Source organism: Mustelus asterias, chromosome 6 (genome assembly GCF_964213995.1).
Source record: "Mustelus asterias chromosome 6, sMusAst1.hap1.1, whole genome shotgun sequence".
NCBI classification, from domain to species: domain Eukaryota; kingdom Metazoa; phylum Chordata; class Chondrichthyes; order Carcharhiniformes; family Triakidae; genus Mustelus; species Mustelus asterias.
The window spans coordinates 35,820,542-35,847,326 of record NC_135806.1 but is presented as its reverse complement, the minus strand read 5'-3'; the positions used below and the strand labels follow the sequence as shown (position 1 = coordinate 35,847,326).

The 26,785-nt window shown below is 44.9% G+C and overlaps 1 protein-coding gene across 1 annotated transcript in view; it reads right to left on the bottom strand.

Moving 5' to 3' along the window:
* The window catches only part of LOC144494648 (A disintegrin and metalloproteinase with thrombospondin motifs 3-like), a 500,070-nt gene that overhangs the window by 48,954 nt on the left and 424,331 nt on the right, over positions 1–26,785 (bottom strand). Inside the window, exons 17-18 of the mRNA XM_078213852.1 lie at positions 22,416–22,539; positions 14,750–14,833 (exon numbers count right to left, since the gene is read on the bottom strand). Coding sequence (XP_078069978.1) covers positions 14,750–14,833; positions 22,416–22,539 — 208 coding nt within the window. The remainder of the gene's footprint in view (positions 1–14,749; positions 14,834–22,415; positions 22,540–26,785) is intronic.

Here is a 26,785-nt window from a genome sequence, read left to right as displayed (position 1 = left end):
CAAGGTGAGGACTGGGAGATTTAGGGGATATGAGGAAAAACTTTTTTTTATCCAGAGGGTGATGACCGTCTGGAATGTGCTGCCTGGGAGGGTGGTAGAGGCAGGTTGCTTCACATCCTTTAAAAAGTATCTGGATGAGCACCTGGCACATCGTAACATTCAGGGCTATGGACCAGGTGCTGGCAGATGTGATTAGGTGGGAGGTCATGTGTTTCTAATGTGTTGGTGCGGACTTGATGTGCCGAAGGGCCTCTTCTGCGCTGTGTGGTTCTATGATTTGAATGTGTGTGGTTTCTAGCAAGTGTAATTATGAGCCTGACTGATTTAAATTGGCTGTTAGTGCAATTCTTAACACACACAACTGACTTGCCAACCAATAAGCACCTTTTTCTCATGTCCTATTAATTATTGCTCCCTTTGAAATCTGACATTCTTGCATCTGTCATAGAAATCATCATAGAAACCCTACAGTGCAGAAGGAGGCCATTCGGCCCATCGAGTCTGCACCGACCACAATCCCACCCAGGCCCTACCCCCACATATTTACCTGCTAATCCCTCTAACCTACGCATCTCAGGGGCAATTTTAACCTGGCCAATCAACCTAACCCGCACATCTTTGGACTGTGGGAGGGAACCGGAGCACCCGGAGGAAACCCACGCAGACACGAGGAGACTGTGCAAACTCCACACAGACAGTGACCCGAGCCGGGAATCGAACCCGGGACCCTGGAGCTGTGAAGCAGCAGTGCTAACCACTGTGCTACTGTGCCGCCCTGTCCAGATGACAAAAATATTCTACAGCATGTCTCTTTATTAGCAATAATCAAATCATGTAATAACTCCTTCAAATGGCTGATCACTTTTTCCCAGCAAATCCAGCAGCCAATGTGTACAAAGCACAGAGAAAATGCGAAGAAATATGTTGGCTGAGAGGGAACATAGGCCAAGATACTCCCTTCAAATTTTTCGATCTTTCATAGTCACCTAAGGGGACAGATCTTGCATTGATGTAATGCCTCATCCAAAAGACATCACCTCAACAGTGCAGCATTCGCTCAGCAGTGCATCGAAGTGTCAGCCTAGTTTATGTTCTCAAGTCTTAGAATGGGATTTGAACCCACAAAACCTCTGACTCAGTTGAGCCCGATACCAACTGAACCAAGCAAAGGGCTATAAGCAGGAGCGCTGTATTTTTATCATGCAATCTGCTAAAAATAACTGTTTGGCTTGCAATGACATCTCCTGTTACTGCTCCTGACTCCTATCTACTACAAAGAACAAAGAAAAATACAGCACAGGAACAGGCCCTTCAGCCCTCCAAGCCTGTGCCGATCATGATGCTGCCTAAACTAAAACCGTATGCACTTGTGGAATCCGTATCCTTCCATTCCCATCCTATTCATGTTTTCGTCTAGTTGCCCCCTTAAATGCCATTATCCCACCTGCTCCCACCATCTCCGCAGGCAGCGCATTCCAGACATTCACCACCCTCTGTGTAAAAAACTTGCCTCACATATCCCTTCTAAACTTTTCCGCACACACCTTAAACCTATGTCCCCTAATACGTGACTTTTCTACCCTAGGAAAGAGCACCTGACTATCCACTCTCTCCATGGCACTCATAATCTTGTAGACCTCTATCAGTCCACCCCTCAACCTTCATCGTTCCAGTGAGAACAAACCGAGTTTATCCGATCTCTCCTCATAGCTAATACCCTCCAGACCAGGCAACATCCTGGTAAACCTCTTCTGTACCCTCTCCAAAGAATCCACATCCTTCTGGTAGTGTGGTGACCAGAATTGTACACAATATTCCAAATGAGGCCGAACTAAGGTTCTGTACAGCTGCAGCCTGACAATTCTTATACTTAGTGCCCCAACTGATGAAGGCAAGCATGCTGTATGCTTTCTTGACTACCTTATCCACCTGCATAGCCACTTTCAGTGATCTGGACATGTACGCCCAGATCGCTCTGCCTGTCAATACTCTGAAGGACTCTTCCATTTACCGTATAATTCCGACATGCATTGGACCTTCCAAAATGTATTGTCTCAAACTTGTCCAGTGTGAGATAAGGAGCAACTGTTAAATGAAGGGTCAGTCATGAGGGGTACATAGGTTCAAGGTGAGGAGTGGGAGTTTGCCATTTCTCCGCCCAAGTATCCAACCGGTCTATATCTTGCTGTATCCTCTGACAATCCTCTTCACTGTCCGCAACTCCATCAATTTTTGTGTCATCTGTGAACTTACTAATGAGACCAGCAACATTTTCCTCCAAATCATTTATATATATTACAAACAACAAAGGTCTCAGAACTGATTCCTGTGGAACACTGTTAGTTATAGCCCTCCATTCAGAAAAGCACCTCTCTACTGCTACACTCTGTCTTCTATGGCCAAGCCAGTTCTGTATCCATCTTGCCAGCTCTCCTCTGATCCCACGTAACTTCACCTTTCGTACCAGTCTACCATGAGGTACCTTGTCAAAGGCTTTACTGAAGTCCATGTATACAACATCCACTGCCTTTCCATCATCTATCATCTTTGTCACTTCCTCAAAAAACTCTATCAGGTTAGTGAGGCACGACCTCCCCTTCACAAAACCATGCTGTCTATCACTACATTTGTTTCCAAATGTGAGTAATTCCTGTCCCTAAGAATCTTTTCCAATAATTTCCCTACCACTGACATAAGGCTCACCGGCTGATAATTTCCTGGATTAGCCCTGCTGCCCTTTTAAACACTGGAACGACAGTGGCTATCTTCCAGTCCTCTGGAACTTCACCTGTAAGAAGTTTAACAACACCAGGTTAAAGTCCAACAGGTTTATTTGGTAGCAAAAGCCACACAAGCTTTCGAGGCTCGAAAGCTTGTGTGGCTTTTGCTACCAAATAAACCTGTTGGACTTTAACCTGGTGTTGTTAAACTTCTTACTGTGTTTACCCCAGTCCAACGCCGGCATCTCCACATCACTTCACCTGTAGCCAATGAGGATACAAAGATTTCTGTCAAGGCCCCAGCAATTTCCGCCTTTGCTTCCCTCAGTATTCTGGGGTAGATCCCATCAGGCCCTGGGTATTTATCTACTTTAATGCTTTTTAGATGCCCAATACTTCCTCTTTTTTTGATATCGACATGACCCAGAATATCTCCATGCCCTATCCTGGGCTCCTCATCCATCAAGTCCCTCTCTTTGGTGAATACTGAGCAAAGTATTAATTTAGTATCTCGCCCATTTCCTCTGGTTCCATGCACATATTCCCTCCACTATCCTTGAGTGGACCAACCCTTTCCCTGGCTACCCTCTTGCTCTTCACATATGTATAAAATGCCTTAGGATTTTCCTTAATCCTGTTTGCCAAGTACTTTTCTTGACCCCTTTTAGTCCTCTGAACTCCTTCCTTAAGTTCCTTCCTATGCTCTTTATATTCTTCAAGGGCTTGGTTGATACGGTTGATGCTCTGGGACCAGAAGAGAAGGAATAAGCCATTTAGCCCACCAAGCCTAATTCTCCATTCAATAGGATCGGGGCTGTGCGGCAATCTAACTCCATATGATTTATCTCGTGCAAAAACAGAAGCTACTGCAGTAGCAAGATGGGTGGTCCAAACTTGGGAGTAGTTAATTGAGGCTAACTGAAAACAAAGGGAAGGGTGAAAGCTATGATTGATGTCACAAAGGAGGCAGCAGTGAGTGCCAGTGTGAACTAGAAGAATGAAACAAAAAGCTCCAGAATAACCTGGAGTGTGGGTAGGACCAATGTGAACAGAGGAAGAGTGCAGCACTGCTGCCTCACAACAGTCTGAAAGACGTGCTGGTTAGGTGCATTGACCATGTTAAATTCTCCTCCAGTGTACCCAAACAGGCGCTGGACTGTAGCGACTAGGGGATTTTCATTGCAGTGTTAATGTAAGCCTACTTGTGACACTAATAAATAATAAAGTAAATAAATTTATTGCCCATCCCGAGTTGCCCTTGAGCTGCCTTCTTGAAATGTTGCAGTCCACTTGCTGTGGGTTGACCCACAATGCCGTTAGGAAGGGAAGTTCCGGATTTTGACCGCGACTAATGAAGGAACAATGATATATTTCCAAGTCAGGATGGTGAGTGGCTTAGAGGGGAACTTGCAGGTGGTGATGTTCCCATGTATCTGCTGCCCTTGTCCTTCTAGATGAAAGTGGTCATGGGATTGGAAGGTGCTTTCTAAGGATGGTTAATTGCTGCAGTGCATCTTGTAGATAATACACACTGCTGCTACTGAGTGTCGGTGGTGGAGGGAGTGGACGTTTGTGGATGTAGTGCAAATCAAGTGGGCTGCTTTGTGCTGGACGGTGTCAAGCTTCTTGAGTGTTGTTGGAGCTGCATCCATCCAGGCAAGTGGGGAGTATTCCATCATACTCCTGACTTGTCCTTTGTAGATGGTGGAAAGGCTCTGGGGAGTCAGGAAGTGAGTTACTTTTTGCAGCATTCCTAGTTTCTGACCTGCTCGTGTTCATGTGGCGAGTCTAGTTGAGTTTCTGGTCAATGGTAACGCCAAGGATGTTGACTGTGGGGGATTCAGTGATGGTAACATCATTGAATGTCAAGGGGCAGTGGTTAAGAGTGTCTCTTATTGGTAATGGTCATTGCCTGGCATTTGTGTGGCGCGAATGTTACTTGCCATTTGTCAGTCCAAGTCTGGATATTGTCCAGAACTTATTGCATTTGAACATGAACTGCTTCAATATCTGAAAAGTCGCGAATGGTGCTGAACATTGTGCAATCATCAGCGAACATCCCCACTTCTGACCTTATGATAAAGCAGCTGGGGATGGTTAGGCCGAGGACAGGCTAAGTTAGGCATCAGTTAGGCATCAGTTAGGCTAAGCGACTCCTGCATAGATGTCCTGGAGCTGAGATGACTGACCCTCCACAACCACAACCCTCTTCCTATGTGCCAGATATGACTCCAACCAGCGGAGAGTTTGCCCCGATACCCATTGATTCCAGTTTTGCTAGGGCTCCTTGATACCACACTCGGTCAAATGTGGCCTTGATGTCAAGGACTGTCACTCTCATCTCACATCTGGAATTCTGCTCTTTTGTCCATGTTTGAACAAAGGCTGTAATGAGGTCAGGAGCTGAGTGACCCTGGCGAAACCCAACTGGACGTCACTGAGCAGGTTATTACTGAGCAGGTGCTGCTTGATAGCACTGTTGATGACCCCTTCCATCAGTTTTACTGATGGCTGAGAGTAGACTGATTGGGCGGTAATTGGCTGTGTTGGATTTGTCCTGCTTTTTTTGTGCAGGGCATATCTGGGCAATTTTCCACATTGTTGGGTAGATGCCAGTGTTGTAACTATACTGGAAGAGCTTGGCGAAGGGAGCGGCACATTCTGGAGCACAAGTCTTCAGTACTATTGTCGGAATGTTATCAGGACCCATTGCCTTTGCAGTATCCAATGCTTCCAACCATTTCTTTATCTCACGTGGAGTGAATCGAATTGGGTAGAGAGGCAGTGGGAGTTATTGCAATAAATTACCTGGTAATCCAGTCACCTACAACAAGTAACAAGTAGCTAACTAAACAAATAATCTGTTCATTAATCAGGTAATTTATTACTAAAAGCAGCAATGTTCCAATAAAGACAATAATTTACCACTAAGTCCAATAATCTCATTCTACACCTGACTCAATTATGGTTTCTTGACCAAAACAAAAGATCATAGGTTACAGTTCTACTCAGGAACTGGACCAATTAATCAAGGCTGAAACTTCGGTGAGTGCCTCAGGAGAGAACCATAAAGGGTGTAGATACGCAGAGGGACCTGGGTGTGCAAGTCCACAGATCCTTGAAAGTGACGTCACAGGTGGAGAAGGTAGTGAATAAGGCATATGGCATGCTTGCCTTTATAGGACGGGGCATAGAGTATAAAAGTTGGGGTCTGATGTTGCAGTTGTATAGAACGTTGGTTCGGCCGCATTTGGAATACTGCGCCCAGTTCTGGTCGCCACACTATCAGAAGGACATGGAGGCTTTAGAGAGAGTGCAGAGGAGGTTTACCAGGATGTTGCCTGGTAAAGGAAGGACTTAGTTGTGAGGAGAGATTGGGTAAACTGGGGTTGTTCTCACTGGAAAGACGGAGGATGAGGGGTGACCTAATAGAGGTGTATAAAATTATGAAAAGCATAGATAGGGTGAACGGTGGTGACGTTCACGAGGGGTCATAGGTTCAAGGTGAGGGGGGGGAGGTTTAACACGGATATCAGAAGGACGTATTTTACACAGAGGGTGGTGGGGGCCTGGAATGCGCTGCCGGGCAAGGTGGTGGAAGCAGACACACTGGGAACGTTTAAGACTAATCTAGATAGTCACATGAACAGAGTGGGAATGGAGGGATACAAAAGAATGGTCTAGTTTGGACCAGGGAGCGGCGTGGGCTTGGAGGGCCGAAGGGCCTGTTCCTGTGCTGTTTTGTTCTTTGAGAGCTGCACCATGGAATCATCATAGAATCCCTACAATACAGAAGGAGGCCATTCGGCCCATCGAGCCTGCACCGACAACAATCCCACCCAGGCCCTATCCCTGTAACCCCACATTTTTACCTGCTAATCCTCCTGACACTAAGGGGCAATTTAGCATAGCAATTCAACCTAACCCACACATCTTTGGATTGTGGGATGAAACCGGAGCACTCGGAGGAAATCCACAGACACAGGGAGAATGTGGAAACTCCACACAGACAATCACCAGAGGCTGGAATCAAACTCAGGTCCCTGGTGCTGTGAGGCAGCAGTGCTAACCACTGTCACAGTGCCACACCAAGAGGCTTTTCAGGAAAGATATTAAATGAGCACACTGCATGATCCAATTGCAATAATCACCTGGTGCGATGGCCAACTGACTCCAATGTTGGTTACTCATCTAACTGCTATTTTTAAGACCTTGTTGTGCATAATTGATGTCTCATTTCCCTATATAACAATTGCAAATGCACTTGCAAAGTAATTAATTGGCTGCAAAGCGCCTTTAATTATACTGAGGATGTCTTAGTGCAATATAAATATAAATAAATAAAAATGCCAAAAGAAGTACCCAGGCAAGCCACACCGACTCCCACTGAGGTCTGCAAGGTGAAGGCATGTAAAATCACTGGCTCCAATAAACCCCTCCCTGATGAGCTCAATGCATCCTATGCCCGTTTTGAGAAAGAGGTCAGTGAGAGCACATCCTCCGCCCCGGAAGGCTTTGACGAACCTGTATCTGAGATCACCATCGTCGACATCAGAGCAGCCCTCTTGAAAGTCAACCCATGGAAAGCGACTGGCCCGGATAGGGTACTCGGATGAGCACTCAGATCCAGAGCGGACCAGCTGGCAGGGTTATTCGGAGACATCTTCAACCTCTCTTTACAACAATCTGAGGTCCCTATCTGCCTCAAGAAGATGAACATCATCCCGGTACCAAAGAAAAGCCAGACATCGTGCCTTAGTTACTATTGTCTGGTGGCTCTGACATCCATTATTAAGAAGTGCTTCGAAAGGTTAGTCAGGGCACAAATTAATTCCGAATTCCGGCCTCCCAGATTGCCTCGATCTACTACAATTCAACTATGGCCGCAACAGGTCCATAGCAGACGCCATCTCCCTGGCCCTGTACTCAACCCTGGAACAGCTAGATAACAAAGACACCTATGTCAGACTCCTATTTATTGACTACAGCTCAACCTTCAACACCATTATTCTTTCAAAACTCATCTCCAAACTCCGTGGCCTGGGGCTCGGCTCCTCCCTCTGCGACTGGATCCAAGACTTCCGAACCCACAGACCACAATCAGTAAGGATAGGCAATAACACCTCCTCCAAGATAATTCTTAACTCCGGTGTCCCACAAGGCTGTGTCCTCAACTCCTTACTATGCTGCTTATACACCTGTGACATTGTGGCCAAACTCCCCTCCAACTCGATTTTCAAGTTTGCTGATGAAGCCACTGTAGTGGGTCGGATCTCAAACAATGATGAGATGGAGTGAACGGGTGCGACGACAATAATCTCTCCCTCAATATCAATAAAACAAACAAGATAGTCATCGATTTCAGGAAACATAGAGGAGGACATGCCCCTATCTACATCAACGGAGACGAAGTGGAAATGTTCAAGAGCTTCAAGATTCTAGGTGTCCAGATCACCAACAACCTGTCCCAGTTCCTCCATGCCGAAGCTATAGTTAAGAAAACCCACCAACGCCTCTACTTTCTCAGGAGGCTAAGGAAATTTGGCACCAACTTTTACAGATGCACCATAGAAAGCATTCTTTCTGGTTGTATCACAGCTTGGTATGGCTCCTGCTCTGTCCAAGACTGCAAAAACCTACAAAGAGTCGTGATTAAAACCCAGTCCATCACACAAACCAACCTCCCATCCCTTGTCTCTGTCTACACTTCCCGCTGCCTCGGAAAAGCAACAAGCGTAATCAAGGACTCTAAACACCAGAGACATTTTGATTTGATTTGATTTATGATTGTCACATGTATAACATAGTGAAAAGTATTGTTTCTTGCGCACTATACAGACAAAACATACCGTTCATAGAGAGGGAAACAAGAGAGTGCAGAATGTAGTGTTACAGTCATAGCTAGGGTGTAGAGAAAGATCAACTTAATGCAAGGTAAGTCCATTCAAAAGTCTGACAGCAGCAGGGAAGAAGCTGTTCTTGAGTTGGTTGGTATGTGACCTCAAACTTTTGTACCTTTTTCCCAACGATAGAAGGTGAAAGAGAGAATGTCCGGGGCGCGTGGGTCCTTAATTATACTGACTGCTTTGCAAAGCAGCCAGCATAATTAAGGACCCCACATACTCTTCCACCTTCTTCTGTTGGGAAAAAGATGCAAACGTTTGAGGACACGTACCAACCAACTCAAGAACAACTTCTTCCCTGCTGCCATCAGACTTTTGAATGGACCTTCCTCGTATTAAGTTGATCTTTCTCTACACCCTAGCTATGACTATAACACTACATTATGCACTCTCTCCTTTCCTTCTCTATGTACAGTATGCTTTGTTAGCGTGCAAGAAAAGTACTTTTCACTGGATACAAAGAACAAAACAGCACAGGAACAGGCCCTTCAGGATCCAGGATCCCCGCCCAATTTTCCAGCCTATCTACATACTAATATCCTATCCACCGAGCTGTCCCTCACAGCTACGATGCTTTGTTCATCGCAACCTATTAGCTCACCCCCACCCCCCCATTCCAGACCATGTGATCTCCAGGGAGAGGCGAAAACCCAGAGTGAAAACCCCAGGGCCAATATGGGGAAAAAAAAAATCTGGGAAATTCCTCTCCGACCCCCTGAGGCGATCGAAACGAGTCCAGGAGATCACACTGGCCCAGATCGGAAAATGCTTCCCAACCCTATTCATTTCCACTTCCACGAACACCATATGAATTCCCTTCCCCCGAGACAGGTTCCCAACTATCCGCAGTCTCGCTCTGTACTGGCACCAGCAAGTTGGTCATAGAATGAAGCCTTGAAACGAGAAACAAAGAACAATTAGCCCGCGCCGCTCCCTGGTCCAAACTAAACCACTCTTTTGTATCCCTCCATTCCCACTCCGTTCATATAGCTGTCTAGATAAGTCTTAAACGTTCCCAGTGTGTCCGCCTCCACCACCCTGCCCGGCAACACATTCCAGGCCCCCACGACCCTCTGTGTAAAATATGTCCTTCTGATATCTGTGTTAAACCTCCCCCCCTTCACCTTGAACCTATGACCCCTCGTGAACGTCACCACCGACCCGGGGAAAAGCTTCCCACCGTTCACCCTATCTATGCCTTTCATAATTTTATACACCTCTATTAAGTCTCCCCTCATCCTCCGTCTTTCCAAGGAGAACAACCCCAGTTTCCCCAATCTCTCCTCATAACCAAGCCCCTCCATACCAGGCAACATCCTGGTAAACCTCCTCTGTACTCTCTCCAAAGCCTCCACGTCCTTCTGGTAGTGTGGCGACCAGAACTGGACGCAGTATTCCAAATGCGGCCGAACCAACGTTCTATACATCTGCAACATCAGACCCCAACTTTTATACTCTATGCCCCGTCCTATAAAGGCAAGCATGCCATATGCCTTCTTCACCACCTTCTGCACCTGTGACGTCACCTTCAAAGATCTGTGGACTTGCACACCCAGGTCCCTCTGCGTCTCTACACCCTTTATGGTTCTTCCATTTATCGTGTAGCTCCTCCCTACATTATTCCCACCAAAATGCATCACTTCGCATTTATCAGGATTGAACTCCATCTGCCATTTCCTTGCCCAAATTTCCAGCCTATCTATATCCTTCTGTAGCCTCTGACAATGTTCCTCACTATCTGCAAGTCCTGCCAGTTTTGTGTCGTCCGCAAACTTACTGATCACCCCAGTTACTCCTTCTTCCAGATCATTTATATAAATCACAAACAGCAGAGGTCCCAATACAGAGCCCTGCGGTACACCACTAGTCACAGGCCTCCAGCCGGAAAAAGACCCTTCCACTACCACCCTCTGTCTTCTGTGACCAAGCCAGTTCTCCACCCATCTAGCCACCTCCCCCTTTATCCCATGAGATCCAACCTTTTTCACCAGCCTACCATGAGGGACTTTGTCAAACGCTTTACTAAAGTCCATATAGACAACATCCACGGCCCTTCCTTCGTCAACCATTTTGGTCACTTCTTCAAAAAACACCACCAGGTTAGTGAGGCATGACCTCCCTCTCACAAAACCATGCTGACTATCGTTAATGAGTTTATTCCTTTCTAAATGCGCATACATCCTATCTCTAAGAATCTTCTCCAACAACTTCCCCACCACGGACGTCAAGCTCACCGGCCTATAATTACCCGGGTTATCCTTCCTACCCTTCTTAAATAACGGGACCACATTGGCTATCCTCCAATCCTCTGGGACCTCACCTGCGTCCAGTGACGAGACAAAGATTTGCGTCAGAGGCCCAACGATTTCGCCTCTCGTCTCCCTGAGCAGCCTTGGATAGATTCCATCAGGCCCTGGGGATTTGTCAGTCTTTATATTCTCTAACAAACCTAACACTTCTATATACTAATATATGTGACAATAATAAATCAAATCAAATCAATAAATGCAAGTTCTTGCTTTAAATCTGTGTGGTGATTTGAGGATGATGTCTGCTCAGAATGGTAAGTTTCTGTTATGGGTCTTCATATGACTGAACAGGCCAATTCTTGATCCCTGGATCTTTGGGTACATGGGACAAGACACCTCATGAGGTCATGGAACCAGTGTTCAGGATTTGCTTCTCTTTCTTTCCTTCTCTGCCACCGTTCTGCCTCATCATTAAGGCACTGGAACTCCAAACATTGATGCAGATTGATGGACAAGTTGTCTCCATTTTGAACAATTGGTAACAAGCTCCTCTGAGGCATTAATGTCAATGTTTCCACACTGCGAGGAGAACTTCTATGTGTCTTTGAAATATTTTCCTGTCCTCACCAGAATATTGGCCATTTGAGAATTGAGAAAGCAAGAACTGGCAGGGAAGTTAACCAATGTCTTTTAGGGAAGGAGACCTGCTGTCCTTACCTGTTCTGGGCAACATGCGACTCCAGATCCACAGCAATGTGATTGATTCTTAAATACCCTCTGAAATGGCCTAACAAGCCACTCAGTTATATTCAACTGCTACAAAGAAAACACAAAGGAATGAAACCAGATGACCCAACAGGCATTGACCTAGGCACCTGAAACAACGATAAATGCAGCCCTGTTGACCCTCCAAAGTCCTCCTCATTAACATCTGGAGGCTTGTGCCAAAATCAGGAGAGCTGCCTCACAGATTAGTCAAGTAACAGCCTGACATAATCATACTCACAGAATCATATTTTACAGATAATATCTTAGACGCTACCATCACCATTCCTGGTTATGAACTGTCTCACCTGCAAGGCAGACACAGCAGAGGCAGAGGCACAGTGTTATACAATCGGGGAGGTGTTACAACAAGAGTGGCTCGGTAGTACTACCACAGACTGAGGTGTCAGTGTCCTAAAGGACCTTGCTGCTAGACTGGGACTAAGGCAGCTGGTAAGGGAACCAGTAAGAGGTTTCCAGCATACTTGATATTAATGGGGGATCCAATACCATTGGGTGTCAAGGGGAGATGGTTGGATTCTCTCTTATTGGAGATGGTCATTGCTTGTACTTTTGTGGTGTGAATGTTACTTACAGCTTATCAGCCCGAGCTCAAATGTTGTCCAGTTCTTGCTGCATATGGATATGAACTGGTTCTGTATCTGAGGAGTCACAAATGGAGCTGAACATTGTGCCATCATCAGTGAACAAGCCCATTTATGATCCGCTACTATACAGTCAATACTCCACTAATTTGACTAGTCGTCCATACTATCATCTGTAATCTATTTGAAATGTTGTTGGTCAACTGCTATGCCCAGTGTACTACAATGCCCAGTAATCTACCGCTAAATCCAAGATTACTACAAACTCAGTGACGAGTCAACCAACCTGCTACTACATCCAATAATCTGTAATTCAGTTGAGAAATTTGTTACAGTACTGTACAAATTCCACTAATTTATTACTGCATGCAGTGATCTCGCTGCAGTGTCATCGATATATAACTGCAATGGTGATCACATAGCACCAAATACAAAGAGATGGATTTACAGTCCGACAAAACAAATTACACAGTATCCATTAAACATATTTGTCCCAGCATGATCTCAGAATTCACTTGTGCCAAATGCAGAGAAAATCAGTTTGCATAATAAATGTATAAATAAAAGAATGCCTAATCTGCATTTGTTTGTAGCACAGCAATATACAAATGTGACTGCCAGCTCACCATTCAAGATAAAAATTTTCCTTTCTGTACCGTCAGTCACAGCCCATTAATTCCAAGTCCATCCTAGGTTTTCTGGCTGATAACCAGCTGAAAACTGACGTTTACTCTCTGTCTGCCTGTCCCAAATCAGGCCTTTGTCTGCTTGTCCCAAACCCAAGGTGCCTGGCCATCTCAAACCCAAGCTCTCTGTCAGCCCATCCCAAACCCAAACTCTCTTCCTGCCCATCCTAAACCCAAGCTCTCTTCCTGCCCATCCCAAACCCAAACTCTCTTCCTGCCCATCCCAAACCCAAGCTCTCTTCCTGCCCATCCCAACCCAAGCCCTGTCAGCCCGTCACAAAGTGGAGCTCTCCATCCGTATGTTGCAAACCCAGCTCTCTGTCTGCCCATCCCAAACCCAAGCTCTCTTCCTGTCCATCCCAAACCCAAGCTCTCTATGTGCCCATCCCAAACACAAGCTCTCTGTCTGCCTGTCCCAAACACCAGCTCTCTTCCTGCCCGCCCCAAACCCGAGCTCTCTGTCTGCCCGTCCCAAACCCGAGCTCTCTGTCTGCCCGTCCCAAACATGAGCTCTCTGTCTGCCCATCCCAAACACGAGCTCTCTGTCTGCATGTCCCAAACCCGAGTTCTCTGTCTGCCCACCCCGAACCCGAGCTCTCTACTTGCCCATCCCAAACCTTTTGTACCCAAACCTGAGTTCTCTGGTGATCTGTTGTCTTAGCTTGGAACTGCATGAGATCCAGTAGGGGTTTGCCTGTTATGCAGTTTTTGACCAGAAGGCAGCTGTTCTTGGCTCTGACATAAATAATGGGCACTTGAACAAGATATGGTCAGTACAGCAGTATTCTTAGAACGGTACCCCAGCAAGGAGACATCACCTTATGAAGAAAACCAGCAAAATGTGGAGATAGCATAGCTTTGCATTTCAGCACAAATGGACTTATAGATCTCTTATCACAGCGACATGTTATTTCTGAGCAATATCCTTGCAGAATTCTCAACAATCAGGTCATTGAATTATTCGGATAATAAAAGTAACAGGTTTAGTGAGTAAAACAATATATATTTTATTTTAACAGTAGGACTAATTTTATTAAGTAACTTTTGTTGCAAAGTCTTGATAATTGGGAATACATATCAGGAATTTAGGCATGATCCACCAATGATTTTCTGTCCATTGTTGAAAAATCATGTGATGACAGGTGTCTGCATTCCTGATACCATTCTGCACAAGTACAAGCCTACATTGGCAGGGTAAATTTTGTAAAATGAGGCCTATAGAGTTCAGCAGAAGGAAGCATTGTATGTTTTGAATATATTTCGTTTACCAATAGGAGATCTTTGTACAAGCAGTGAATGCATTCAGATTAGTGCTTAAAATGTAATCAGTTGCTTCAATGAGCAAACTTGACAAGCAGCAACAAGTTAGTACTTACCAAGAATGTGAGGAGAAACCTCGTCTTCTTGGATGAACACATGTCTAGAACCAGATGGGATGTCAAACATCTTTAAGTAGCCTTTGCATGTGTTAAGGTCAATGATAGGAGCAAAAGGAAAGAAAACATAGTAGTGGTTACTATGGCATTCTAGTGAAATTTTGGTTTGGGTAGGCATCAAAAGGCTAATATACATTTTGCAAATTTTGGCTAAAATAGCCAACCAGGCTTGTGACATGCTGCACACATACACATTGGTTAAATGTTTCTCTGTCCCTAGGAGGAAAAACAACATATGTGTTTGCCACAAGGTCCATTGACTGTTCAGCTTCTGATGTGATGACCTACTAGCCTTGATCACTGAGCCAGTAGATGGACTGAATGATGAGCAATGTTGCAAAATGAATGCTTTGATGCCTCTTCCTCGCCTCTCATGAGTACTTACCGAAAAGAACTCTTGAGTGCCTTGATTCAGAGATATCAAGGTTTCTAGCTCCTTTGGGTAAAATGAATGCTCCCCTGGTTCGCCCTTAAACAAAATGGTTTTATCAATTTTACTGGTAACTGTTTTCTTTTCATTGTCAACCTATGTGATCATTATGTAAAACAAAATAACTCTGACTCGAATGAGGAAGAGTTAATGGCACATGTATCCAGTGAAAGACACCAGAAACAGCTACTAGAACATGTTAATGTAAAAACAAATGACTGAAATCAAAAGTGTGAGAAACGTCCAGCTCAGGCCAGACTGGATACTTGCAAACATGTTTTCCCAAGGTTCCAAGTTCATTTTGGTATCTCTTGCTTAATTTTTTACCTGTTGAAAGAGTTTGGGTATTGGTTAGCTGCAGCAAGAGACCCCATAAGCCAAGGTCAAAACAGTCTTTTCTGAAACTTCGTGACTTCTGCCTTTACCACAATATATGAAGTTCTCGTATTACTGTACAACATCCTCATTATAGAAACAAGCAACAAACATAGGATTTGTGCTAGGCTTTTGAGTTCTTAACACAGAGTGCTGGCCTGCCTCTGCTCAACATCCAAGTTTTGCAACATAGGCAAAGTTACTTCCACATGTTCAGAGAGATTTATCCTCATGATGTGTGCCTTCAAGAGAATGTCAAAAAGTTACTTGAAATGGACATCCAGGTATCATAACAAGAATAGACAATTCTGTCTATTTCTGTAAAAGTTTTCACCATTTTTTTTCAATCAGATCCATCCACCTTTATGACATTAGGCTGACGTTAGCTCACTGTTGAGTCAAACAGCTTAGAGAAGCTGTGTTTCTGGAGAAACAGTTTTGTTATATACCCCATGGAAATGAGAAGTCACAAGCATTTGATCAGCTGTTGTAAAAACATAAAATTAGTCTACACAGACCCTTGAGCCTGCTCAACATTCAACAAGATCAAGGTTGAATTTTTGCACCAACTACTTTCCCAAATTGATAATTCACATGTTGCAATCAAGATCAATAACAACAACCCATAATATACGTGAAAAAGAAAGACTTTCATCAGTGCAGAAACGGCGTTAGATCATGACACAGGCGACAGTGTGATATGTTGGAAGTAGCCACCACGTCTTTATTTTGAACCAATCAATATTGCTGGCAAAGGGGAAGCAGACTATTCACAAAAGAGTGAGGAACTCTGTAGAGCGGTCACTAAAAAATACAGTAAGGCGCAATGCCTCTAACCAAATACAATATTAGTTTGTTTCGACAGAAGTTTAGTTGAACTAATATTAGCTGGATGTCTTGCTCTACAAGCCTAAGACAGTGTTGGAGACTATCAACATCAATTGCATCTGCATTAAATTTGCTAGCTGGAGATGGAGAATTTTACATTAAGAGAATTAGACAGGATAGCCTGCTATATTGGTGAAGAAGAAAACGCAGAAATGGACAATGATGTGAAATGAGGAAGTATGCTAACCATTCACCGACAGGATTTTAAGTTAACATCTATAAATATGGCCATGCTGGAAGAGTCCTGCATTTTTTTACATTATATAGTGGGTGGACATGGTCTACTGAACCAGAACTGCATTCCTCTACTGTCTGACTATGTCAAATATTAACGTACCATTTCTGGTAATAAATTTGAATTCTACATTTTAAGGGAGGTCCAACTAGTTTATTTCTCTGTTTCTGTTTCATGTAGAAGTATGTATAGTATTTGCGTGTGCATGGTTGGTGTCATCTTCCTAATCTTATTCTCCTTCTATGCACTACCTCAGTGGGGCAGGAAATTGCAGTGGTAGCCCACTCCTCCCATGGTGCCTTCTCACATGGCTATGATGTAGAAGATGCAGGTTTTTGGAACAGGGTTCTCGACCCCCAGATAGTGAGATAGAAGAGCAAATATGTAAAATAGGGAGTAATAGTTGGGGACTTCAACTACCTGAATGTTAATTAGGATACGAACAGTGTAATAGGCATAGAGGGCACAAAATTATTGAGTTGCATTTAAGAGAACCCTTTTAGCCAGCAAGTAACAGGCCCAACAAGACAGAGTGCAATTGAAGTGACAGTGGGTGATCTTTTGGAACTAACGACCATAATGCAGTTAAATTTAGCATAATTATGGAAAAGGATAAAAAATAAAAAAGGAGTAAAAATTCTAAATTGGGGGCAAGACAAATCTTACAAAGCTGAGAGATGATCTGACAAAGGTGGACTGGTTATAGCTCCTTGAAGGGAAATTAGTAACAGACCACTGAGAGGCATTCAAAAGCGAGATTCTGTGGCATAGTGTAGATAGGAGCACCCAAAGAAAAAGGGCAGTACTGCCAAATCTAGACCCCCTTGCTTGGGTTATCTAGAAGCATACAAGGTATATAAAGCAGAAAAAGACGTCTTATATCAGTCACAAAAAAATGTAATACTGTAGAAAGCTGAGAGGAGTAAAGAAAGTGCAGGGGTGAGTTAATTAGGAAAGCTTTGAAAGGATGGGTGGGATTCTCCAATCTCCATGGCGGGACCTGTTGCATGCAAGAACAGAAAATTTGGCGTTCCAACCAAGACTCCATTCATTTTCAGCGGCACCAGAAAATCCCAGCTGTGAACATGGATGGAGAGTTCTGTCTGATATGACAGAATGTTATCAGGGTAAATCAAAGAAAACCCAAATATGTTTTACCAATCCCTTAAGAGCATGGGAATAACTAAGGGAAGGGTTGGACCTATCAGAGATATATACGCTATACGCTGATGCTGAAGATATGGGCAGGATTCTCTATGAGTACTTTGTCTCTGCCTTCACTAAAAAGAGGGATGATTAAAGAGGAGGAATGTGAAATATTAGATACAATAAGCACAGTGAGAGAGGGAGTACTGGAGGGACTGGCATCCGTGAAGTTGGCGAAATCACTACAGCCAGATAGATTTTATCCCGGACTGTTAAAGGAAGCCAGGGAGGAAATAGCAGATCCTCTTAGGGTTACTTTCCAATTCACACTAGATGTAGATGAGGTACCAGAGGATTGGAGGTCTGCGAACTTTGTAACATTATTTTTAAAGGATGCGAGGGTTGCCCAGAATACTATAGGACAGTCAGTCCCTTCAGTGGTCGGGAAATTATAGGTAACAATTCAGAAAAACAGGGTAAGCTGTCACTTAGATAGGCATGGACTGATCAGGAATCGTCAACATAGTTTTGTTGGGGAAAGATTGTGTCTTACCAACTTAATAGAATTTTTTGAGGCAGTGATATGGAGGATTGGTGAGGCAGTTAACAAGGCCCCACATGGCAGACTGGTCAGAAAAGTAAAAGACTATTGTGATACAGGGGAACGTGGCGAGTTGGATCCAAAATTGGCTCAATGGCTGATGGATGCTTTTGCAAATGGAAAATGGTTTCCAGTGGCCTTTCACAGGGTTCAGTCTTGGGGCCCTTGCAGTTTGTTGAATATATTTTTGATCTGCACTTAAATGTGGGAGGTATGATTGAGAATTTGCAGATGACACAAAATTGGCTGTGTAGTCGATAGTGAAAAGGATAGCTTTTGTCTCCACAATTATATCAATGGATTGGTTGAGTAGGCGGAAAGGTGACAGATGGAATTCAATGCAGATAACCGTGAGGTAATGCATTTGGGGAGAGCGAACAAAGCAAGGGAATACACAATAAATTTGTGGATATCGGGAGAGGTTGAGGAAGTGAGAAACCCTGGAGTTCATTTCCACAGGTTCCTGAAGATGGCAGGACAGGTGGATACGATGGCAAAGAAAGCATATAGAATGTTTTCCTTTATTGGACAAGGTGTAGAAAACAAAATCAGGAATTTAATGATGGAACTCTATAAAATATTGGTTAGGCCACAGCTGGGATTTTGTGCACAGTTCTGGTCGCAACATTACAGGAAGGACATAATTTCTCTGGAGAAAGTAAAAAGAAGATTTACAAGAATATTGTCAGGGCTTGGAAAATGAAGATATAAGGAAAGAACAGGCTGGAGTTATTTTCCTTCGAACTGAGGGATGACCTGATAGAAGTGTACAAAATTATGAGGTGCCCAGCTAAAGTAGACAGGGATGCCCTGTTTCCCTGGGTGGAGAGGATATTATCACAGAGCACAGATTTAAGGTGATTGGTAGAAGGATTAGAGGAGACATGAGGGAAAACTTCACCTAGAGGGTGGTGGGTAATTGGAATTTGCTGCCTGATTTGGTGGTGGAGACAGAAACCCTCAACTCATTTAAAAGGGATCCACATCCCAAGTGCTGTATCTTGCAAGGCCACAGACCAGGTGGGATTAGAATCAGTAGCCAGATGTTTATTTTTTATTTCTCAGCCGGTGCAGGCACGGTGGGCTGAGTAACTTTTTTCTATGCTGTAACTTTTCTATAGTTCTATAGTTCTAAAGGTGGGCTGGCATCAATTCATAGAATCCGACAGTGCAGAAAGAGGCCATTCGGCCCATCGAGTCTGCACCAACCACAATCCCACCCAGGCCCTATCCACATATCCCTACATATTTACCCACTCACTCCTCTAACCTATGCATCCCGGGACACTAAGGGGCAATTTAGAATGGCCAATCAACCTAGCCCGCACATCTTTGGACTGTGGGAGGAAACCGGAGCACCCGGAGGAAACCCACGCAGACACAGGGAGAATGTGCAAACTCCACACAGACAGTGACCCAAGCTGGGAATCGAACCCAGGTCCCTGGAGCTGTGAAGCAGCAGTGCTAACCACTGTGCTACCATGCCGCCTTATAGCTCTTCAAATAGCTCTTTCAAATAGTTAGACAAGCACAAAACATGTTAAATGGCCTCTTGCAGCATTGTATGATTCTGTGTGAGGGGATAATGCCTGAGCTTTCTCTATGCCAGTACTGGTATTGCGCCACACTGGGGTTTCAGTGCTTGTACAGGAGTGTGGGTTTAAATTGAGCTGTCAAGCTGTAGGCAGCTTTGCTTTCGTGCTCTTCCTCACAGCACATAATTATTTCTTCTCTACGGCTATAATGCATGGGCATGGCATTGTGCACATGGGATTACAGAGGAGGGAAACCTTCAGCCCCAACTATGGTAAACCTCCTTTGACTCATGCCTCCTGACAAAATGACCAAATTCTCCTCATTGAGGTTCTGGCTCCTTGCCCCTACAAAAGATTGCATCTTGAATAGTCAGTCACAGCAAGCTGCAATGGGCGGGATTTTCCGCACAAACCACGCCATGTGTTTCGCAGTGGTGGAGATAGAGTCATAGAGGCTTACAGCATGGAAACAGGCCCTTCAGCCCAACTCATCCATGCCGCCCTTTTTTTTTAAACCCCTAAGCTACACCCAATTGCCCACATTTGGCCCATATCCCTCTATACCCATCATACCCATGTAACTGTCTAAATGCTTTTTAAAAGACAAAATTGCACCCCCCTCTACTACTACCTCTGGCAGCTTGTTCCAGACACTCACCACTGAAAAAATTGCCCCTTGGACACTTTTGTATCTCTCCCCTCTCACCTTAAACCTATGCCCTCTAGTTTTAGACTCCCCTACCTTTGGGAAAAGATATTGATTATCTGGCTGATCTTTGCCCCTCATTATTTTATAGACCTCTATAAGATCACTCCTCAGCCTCCTACGCTCCAGAGAAAAAAGTTCCACTCTATCCAGCCTCTCCTTATAACTCAATCCATCAAGTCCCGGTAGCATCCTAGTAAATCTTTTCTGCACTCTTTCTGCACATTTTCTGCACAATGGACTGCCATTGGCTGGCAGTGGGATATTCTGGCCCCACTGTTGTCAATGGGATTTCCTGGAATATTCTGGCCACTGTATTCAAAGAGCAGCAGTTCCAAAGAGCTGCTGCTCTGCTATTTCACCACTCGCTTCCATCCAGAATGCTCAAAGCATTTTTGGAAATGCAGAAGAAGGACAATGTAACGAATTAACTGAGCTGGTGATGTTAACTCCCCACAAACCTCACACTGTAATCTCTAGATATGCAGGGATACTAGAAAACTTTCCCAGGTTACTGAATCAATCACATGGTCAATCAGGCAAGGTAATGAAAAATACACATTGAACTATAACCAGGCTTATAGCAGAAAGCCAAAAGATGCCACAATGGGAACACAATGTCAGAAGCTACAGAAGGATATAGATAGGCTGGAAATTTGGGCAAAGAAATGGCAGATGGAGTTCAATCCTGATAAATGCGAAGTGATGCATTTTGGTAGAAATAATGTAGGGAGGAGCTATACGATAAATGGCAGAACCATAAAGGGTGTAGATACGCAGAGGGACCTGGGTGTGCAAGTCCACAGATCCTTGAAGGTGACGTCACAGGTGGAGAAGGTGGTGAAGAAGGCATATGGCATGCTTGTCTTTATAGGACGGGGCATAGAGTATAAAAGTTGGGGTCTGATGTTGCAGATGTATAGAACGTTGGTTCGGCCGCATTTGGAATACTGCGTCCAGTTCTGGTCGCCACACTACCAGAAGGACGAGGAGGCTTTGGAGAGAGTACAGTGGAGGTTTACCAGGATGTTGCCTGGTATGGAGGGGCTTAGTTATGAGGAGAGATTGGGTAAACTGGGGTTGTTCTCACTGGAAAGACGGAGGATGAGGGGAGACTTAATAGAGGTGTATAAAATTATGAAAGGCATAGATAGGGTGAACGGTGGGAAGCTTTTCCCCAGGTCGGTGGTGACGTTCACGAGGGGTCATAGGTTCAAGGTGAAGGGGGGGAGGTTTAACACAGATATCAGAAGGACATATTTTACACAGAGGGTGGTGGGGGCCTGGAATGCGGTGCCAGGCAAGGTGGTGGAGGCGGACACACTGGGAACGTTTAAGACTTATCTAGACAGCCATATGAACGGAGTGGGAATGGAGGGATACAAAAGAATGGTCTAGTTTGGACCAGGGAGCGGCGCGGGCTTGGAAGGCCGAAGGGCCTGTTCCTGTGCTGTATTGTTCTTTGTAACCAAGCCTGAAGGTAAAATCCCCTCTGTTAAATCAATTGAAGATGGAGAAGGGAAATCTCACTGTGCAGTCAAACAGTAAGGGAGTAAGCATTCCCTTTATATAACTTTGGTGGTGTCGTGATTCTCTCCATGGTACTCAACAAGGCTGGTTCATCTGCAACCACTCAGTTTTGAAAGGAATGTTTTCAGTGTGAATTATGGACAGGAGAAATCTATCCAAATGTGATTAAAAAATAACACTTTAATTAAATGTTGCTTCTGAGTTGGAGTGAGTGTTCCTGTGGGATGTATTCACAGCATCTTTCTCATATGTAGAACAGTGAATGCTGTAATATCCTCTTCCTTTTTCTCTGATATCTAGAAAGATGTAGATTATGATTAACCATGAATTTTCTCATGTTTTCCCAATCCATCACCCAAAGATTGGGACAGAGTCACAATTATAAGTTTAAGTTCATCTTCTGCCACAGTTTAGAGTTGAGAAAACTCCTGGATGATATTCCAACCACGTTTCTCTTGATTAGAACACGCGGATTAAAATTACTATTAACTTCCACATGAGTTTTCTCAAGCTGTGGGAGATTGGAAAACATTCATTAAAATTCCACTACAATATTCCTATCATATTTCAATGACGTAGTTCACTGTAAATCAGAATATTCCTACCCGATTTCTTTGGTGTTCTGGTGAATGTTCCTTTCACTGTTCTACAGTGGGAATTGTCCCCACCACATACTCCACATTTGTCATCCACTTTGTTTGAACCAATTTGTTTGTCGCATCCCACTTTCTGTAGAGATAAAACGTGAATCAACACAACAGCAAAATACAATTTTAAAATAGAGTACAGGAACATAAGGAACAGACATAGGTTATTCAGCTTCTCTAGCTTACTTCGCAATTTAATTAGTGCTTACTAGTCTTTAGAACATAGAACATAGAAAAAATACAGCACAAACAGGCCCTTCGGCCCACATGTTGTGCCGGTCATGTCCCTACCTACCTAGGTTTATATATAGGCTTACCTATAATGCTCAATCCTATTAAGTTCCATGTACTCATCCAGAAGTCTCTTAAAAGACCCGATCGAGTTTGCCTCCACCACCACTGACGGCAGCCGATTCCACTCACCCACCACCCTCTGAGTGAAAAACTTACCCCTGACATCTCCTCTGTACCTACTCCCCAGCACCTTAAACCTGTGTCCTCTCGTAGCAGCCATTTCAGCCCTGGGAAAAAGCCTCCGAGAATCCACCCGATCTACACCTCTCAACATCTTGTACACCTCTATCAGGTCACCTCTCATCCTTCGTCTCTCCAAGGAGAAAAGACCGAGCTCCCTCAACCTATCCTCATAAGGCATGCCAACCAACCCAGGCAACATCCTTGTAAATCTTCTCTGCACCCTTTCAATAATTTCCACATCCCTCCTGTAATGAGACGACCAGAACTGAGCACAGTACTCCAAGTGGGGTCTGACAAGGGTCCTATACAGCTGAATCATTACCTCCCGACTCCTAAACTCAATCCCTCGATTGATGAAGGCCAGCACACCATATGCCTTCTTAACCATCTCCTCTACCTGCGAGGCCAATTCAAGAGTCTTTGCTCCATATCCCTTATTCCCCATACCTAACAGAGATTATATTGATTTTAACTTTGAAAGTTCAGGTTGACCTCCTATCCACTGTCTTTTAAGAAGAGAGTTTCAGATTTCTTCTACAATTTCTATGAAAAAGTGCTTTCTTTTTTCACTCTTGAGTGACTCTAATTTTAAGATTATGCACTGCTTCTGGATTCCCTAAAGGGAGGTGATGAGTGGTAGAGGTGAGGAGTGGGAATAGTGAAGAATGGGAGGGGTGGGAAGTTAGAAGAGAGAGGAATGGGACTGGTGAGGACTGGGAGAGACAAGGAATGGGAATGGCGAGGAGCAGGAGAGACGAGGAGTGAGAGTGGTGAGGAGTGGCAAGTGACAGCGTCGAGGAGGGGCAAGCAGTGGGAATGGCAGGAGTGGGAATGGCGAGGAGTGGAAGAGGTGAAGACTGGGAGAGAAGAGGAAGCGAAGAGGAGTGGGTGTGGCGAGGACTGGGAATAGCGAGAAGTGGGAGTGGTGTGATGGCAATAATCTCCCCCTCAATGTCAGTAAAACAAAGGAGATAGTCATCAATTTCAGGCAGCATAGTGGAGAACATGCCACTGTCCACATCAATGGGGATGAAGTGGAAATGGTCGAGAGCTTCAGGTTTCTAGGTGTTCAGATCACTAACAACTTGTCCTGGTCCCTCCACACTGATGCTATAGTTAAGAAAGCCCACCAATGCCTCTACTTTCTCAGGAGGCTAAGGAAATTTGGCACATCTGCTATGACTCTCACCAACTTTCACAGATGCACCATAAAAAGCATTCTTTCTGGTTGTATCACAGCTTGGTATGGTGCCTGCTCTGACCAAGACCGCAAAAAACTACAAAGGGTTGTGAACAAAGCCCAGGCCATCACTCAAACCAGCCTCTCTTCCACTGACTCTGTCTGCATTTCCCGCTGCCTCGGCAAAACAGCAAGCATAATCAAGGATCTCACGGACCCTGGACATACTCTCTTCAACCACCTTCTGTTGGGAAAAAGATACAAAAGTCTGAGATTATATACCAACCGACTCAAGAACAGCTTGTTCCCTGCTGCCATCAGACTTTTGAATTGAAGGCAGAACCCTTAAGAGTATTGCTAGATAGAGGGATCTGGATGTGCAGGTAGACAAGTCACTGAAAGTGGCAATGCAGGTGGAGAAGGTAGTCAAGAAGGTATACGGCATGCTTGCCTTCATTGGCCGGGGCATGGAGTTTAAAAATTGGCAAGTCATGTTGCAGCTTTATCGAACCTTAGTGAGGCCACACTTGGAATATAGTGTTCAATTCTGGTCACCACACTACCAGAAGGATGTGGAGGCTTTGGAGGGGGTACAGAAAAGATTTACCAGGATGTTGCCTGGTATGGAGGGCATTAGCTATGAGGAAAGGTTGGAGAAACTTGGCTTGCTCTCACTAGAACGGCGGAGGTTGAGGGGTGACCTGATAGAAGTCTACAAAATTATGAGGGGCATGGACAGAATGGATAGTCAGAAGCTTTTTCCCAGGGTGGAAGAGTCAATTATTAGGGGGCATAGGTTTAAGGTGCGAGGGGCAAGGTTTAGAGAGATGTACGAGGCAAGTTTTTTATACAGAGGGTGGTGGGTGCCTGGAACTCGCTGCCGGGGGAGGTAGTGGAAGCAGATATGATAGTGACTTTTAAGGGGTGTCTGGACAAATGCATGAGTAGGATGGGAATAGAGGGATACAGTCTTCGGAAGGGTAGAGGTTTTTAGTTCAGTTGGGCAGCATAGTCGGTGTAGGTTGAGAGGGCCGAAGGGCCTGTTCCTGTGCTGTAATTTTCTTTGTTCTTTGTATCTACCTTATATTAAGTTGAACTTTTTCTTCACCCAATCTGTGACAGTAACACTACATTCTGCAACCTCTCCTTTCCTTCTCTATGTACAGTGCGCAGTTCCTTCTCTATATATAGTGCGCAAGAAACAATACTTTTCACTGTATACGAATATATGTAACAATAATAAATCAAATCAAATCTAAGACAAGGAGTAGGAGTGGCGAGGAATGAGTATGGTGAAAGTGGGAATGGCGAGGACTGGGAGTGGTGAAGGATGGGAGAAGCGAAGAGTGGGAGAGGCGAAGAGTGGGAGAGGCGAAGACGGGGAGAGATGATGAGTGGGTGTGGCCAGGATTGGGAATAGCAAGGATTTGATTTGATTTATTATTGTCACATGTATTAATATACAGTGAAAAGTATTGTTTTTCGCTGCACAAAGCATACCGTTCATAGAGAAGAAAACGAGAGAGTACGGAATGTAGTGCTACAATCATAGCTAGGGTGCAGAGAAAGATCAATTTAATGCAAGGTAGGACCATTCAAAAGTCTGATGACAGCAGGGAAGAAGATGTTCTTGGGTGTTTGGGGGGTGGGGGGGGGAGGGGGGGGGGGTGTGGTGGTGGTGGGGGGTGGGAGATTGGGACTGCTCGGCCCAACCCTTGATTTTTTGCAAGATCCACGCTAGAGCACTCTGCAGTGTGGTGTGGGAAATACATTTTGAAAATCCCGCTGAAAAAACCAGCAGGATTTACTCCAATTTTTGTGCGAATTCAGCACTGCCAAAAAAATCCTAAGTGTCGATTCTAAGTGACTTTTTCAGTGGGACTTTCAAAATGAATCTCCCACATGCTGAGCACTGCAGGCTGCCCTAATGTGAATCATAATAAAAATCAATGGGCGGGGCCTATTCCTGCAGGAGAGGCCGGCAGTATAGCTCTGAGCATGCACCGATCTGTCAGAATGGGGATGGACGCATGCGCAGTGGCCCCATACTGCAGGCCTCCCAATTGCTGGCCAGCTTGATCACTGGCCAACTCTGCGAAACCGCATGGCTGCACTTCTGATCCTCCCACTCCTTGACCACCAGCCTCGTAGACAACCCCAGCCTGCCTCAATCTCACCCCCCTCCGGTCTCCGAATCCCCTCCCCCACTGGCAGCCCACCTCCACCCCCGCCCCGCAGAGCCTTTCTGCCCGGGCAGGCTGACCCCCTCTCCTCCCAACTTTGGAGAGGCTAATGGGCCTGAAGACTTCAGCCCTGGGCCCGCCAATCACATTCAAATGCTGATTTAAATATCTCAATCAGCTCCACACTGGAGCTGGTGCCGCCAGAAATCCAGGGCACGGAGATGCATGGAGGTCGTGATGCCCAGCAGGAAGCCTGCTAAATGGCCTCTGCTTATGTCTCCTGGCCTGTTGCATTGCTCGAGCAGCGCAGCGGGCTGGGAGAATTGCCCCCCGTATGTCTGGGGTGTGTAGGGTCTTTGATTATGCTGGCTGCTTTTCCAAGGCAGCAGGAAGTGTAGACAGTGTCAATGGCTGGAATTTTACTGGCACGCCCGCCCTGATTCATTGTCAAGGACTTCATAGCAGAGCATTTAGAAAGCAGTGGCAGG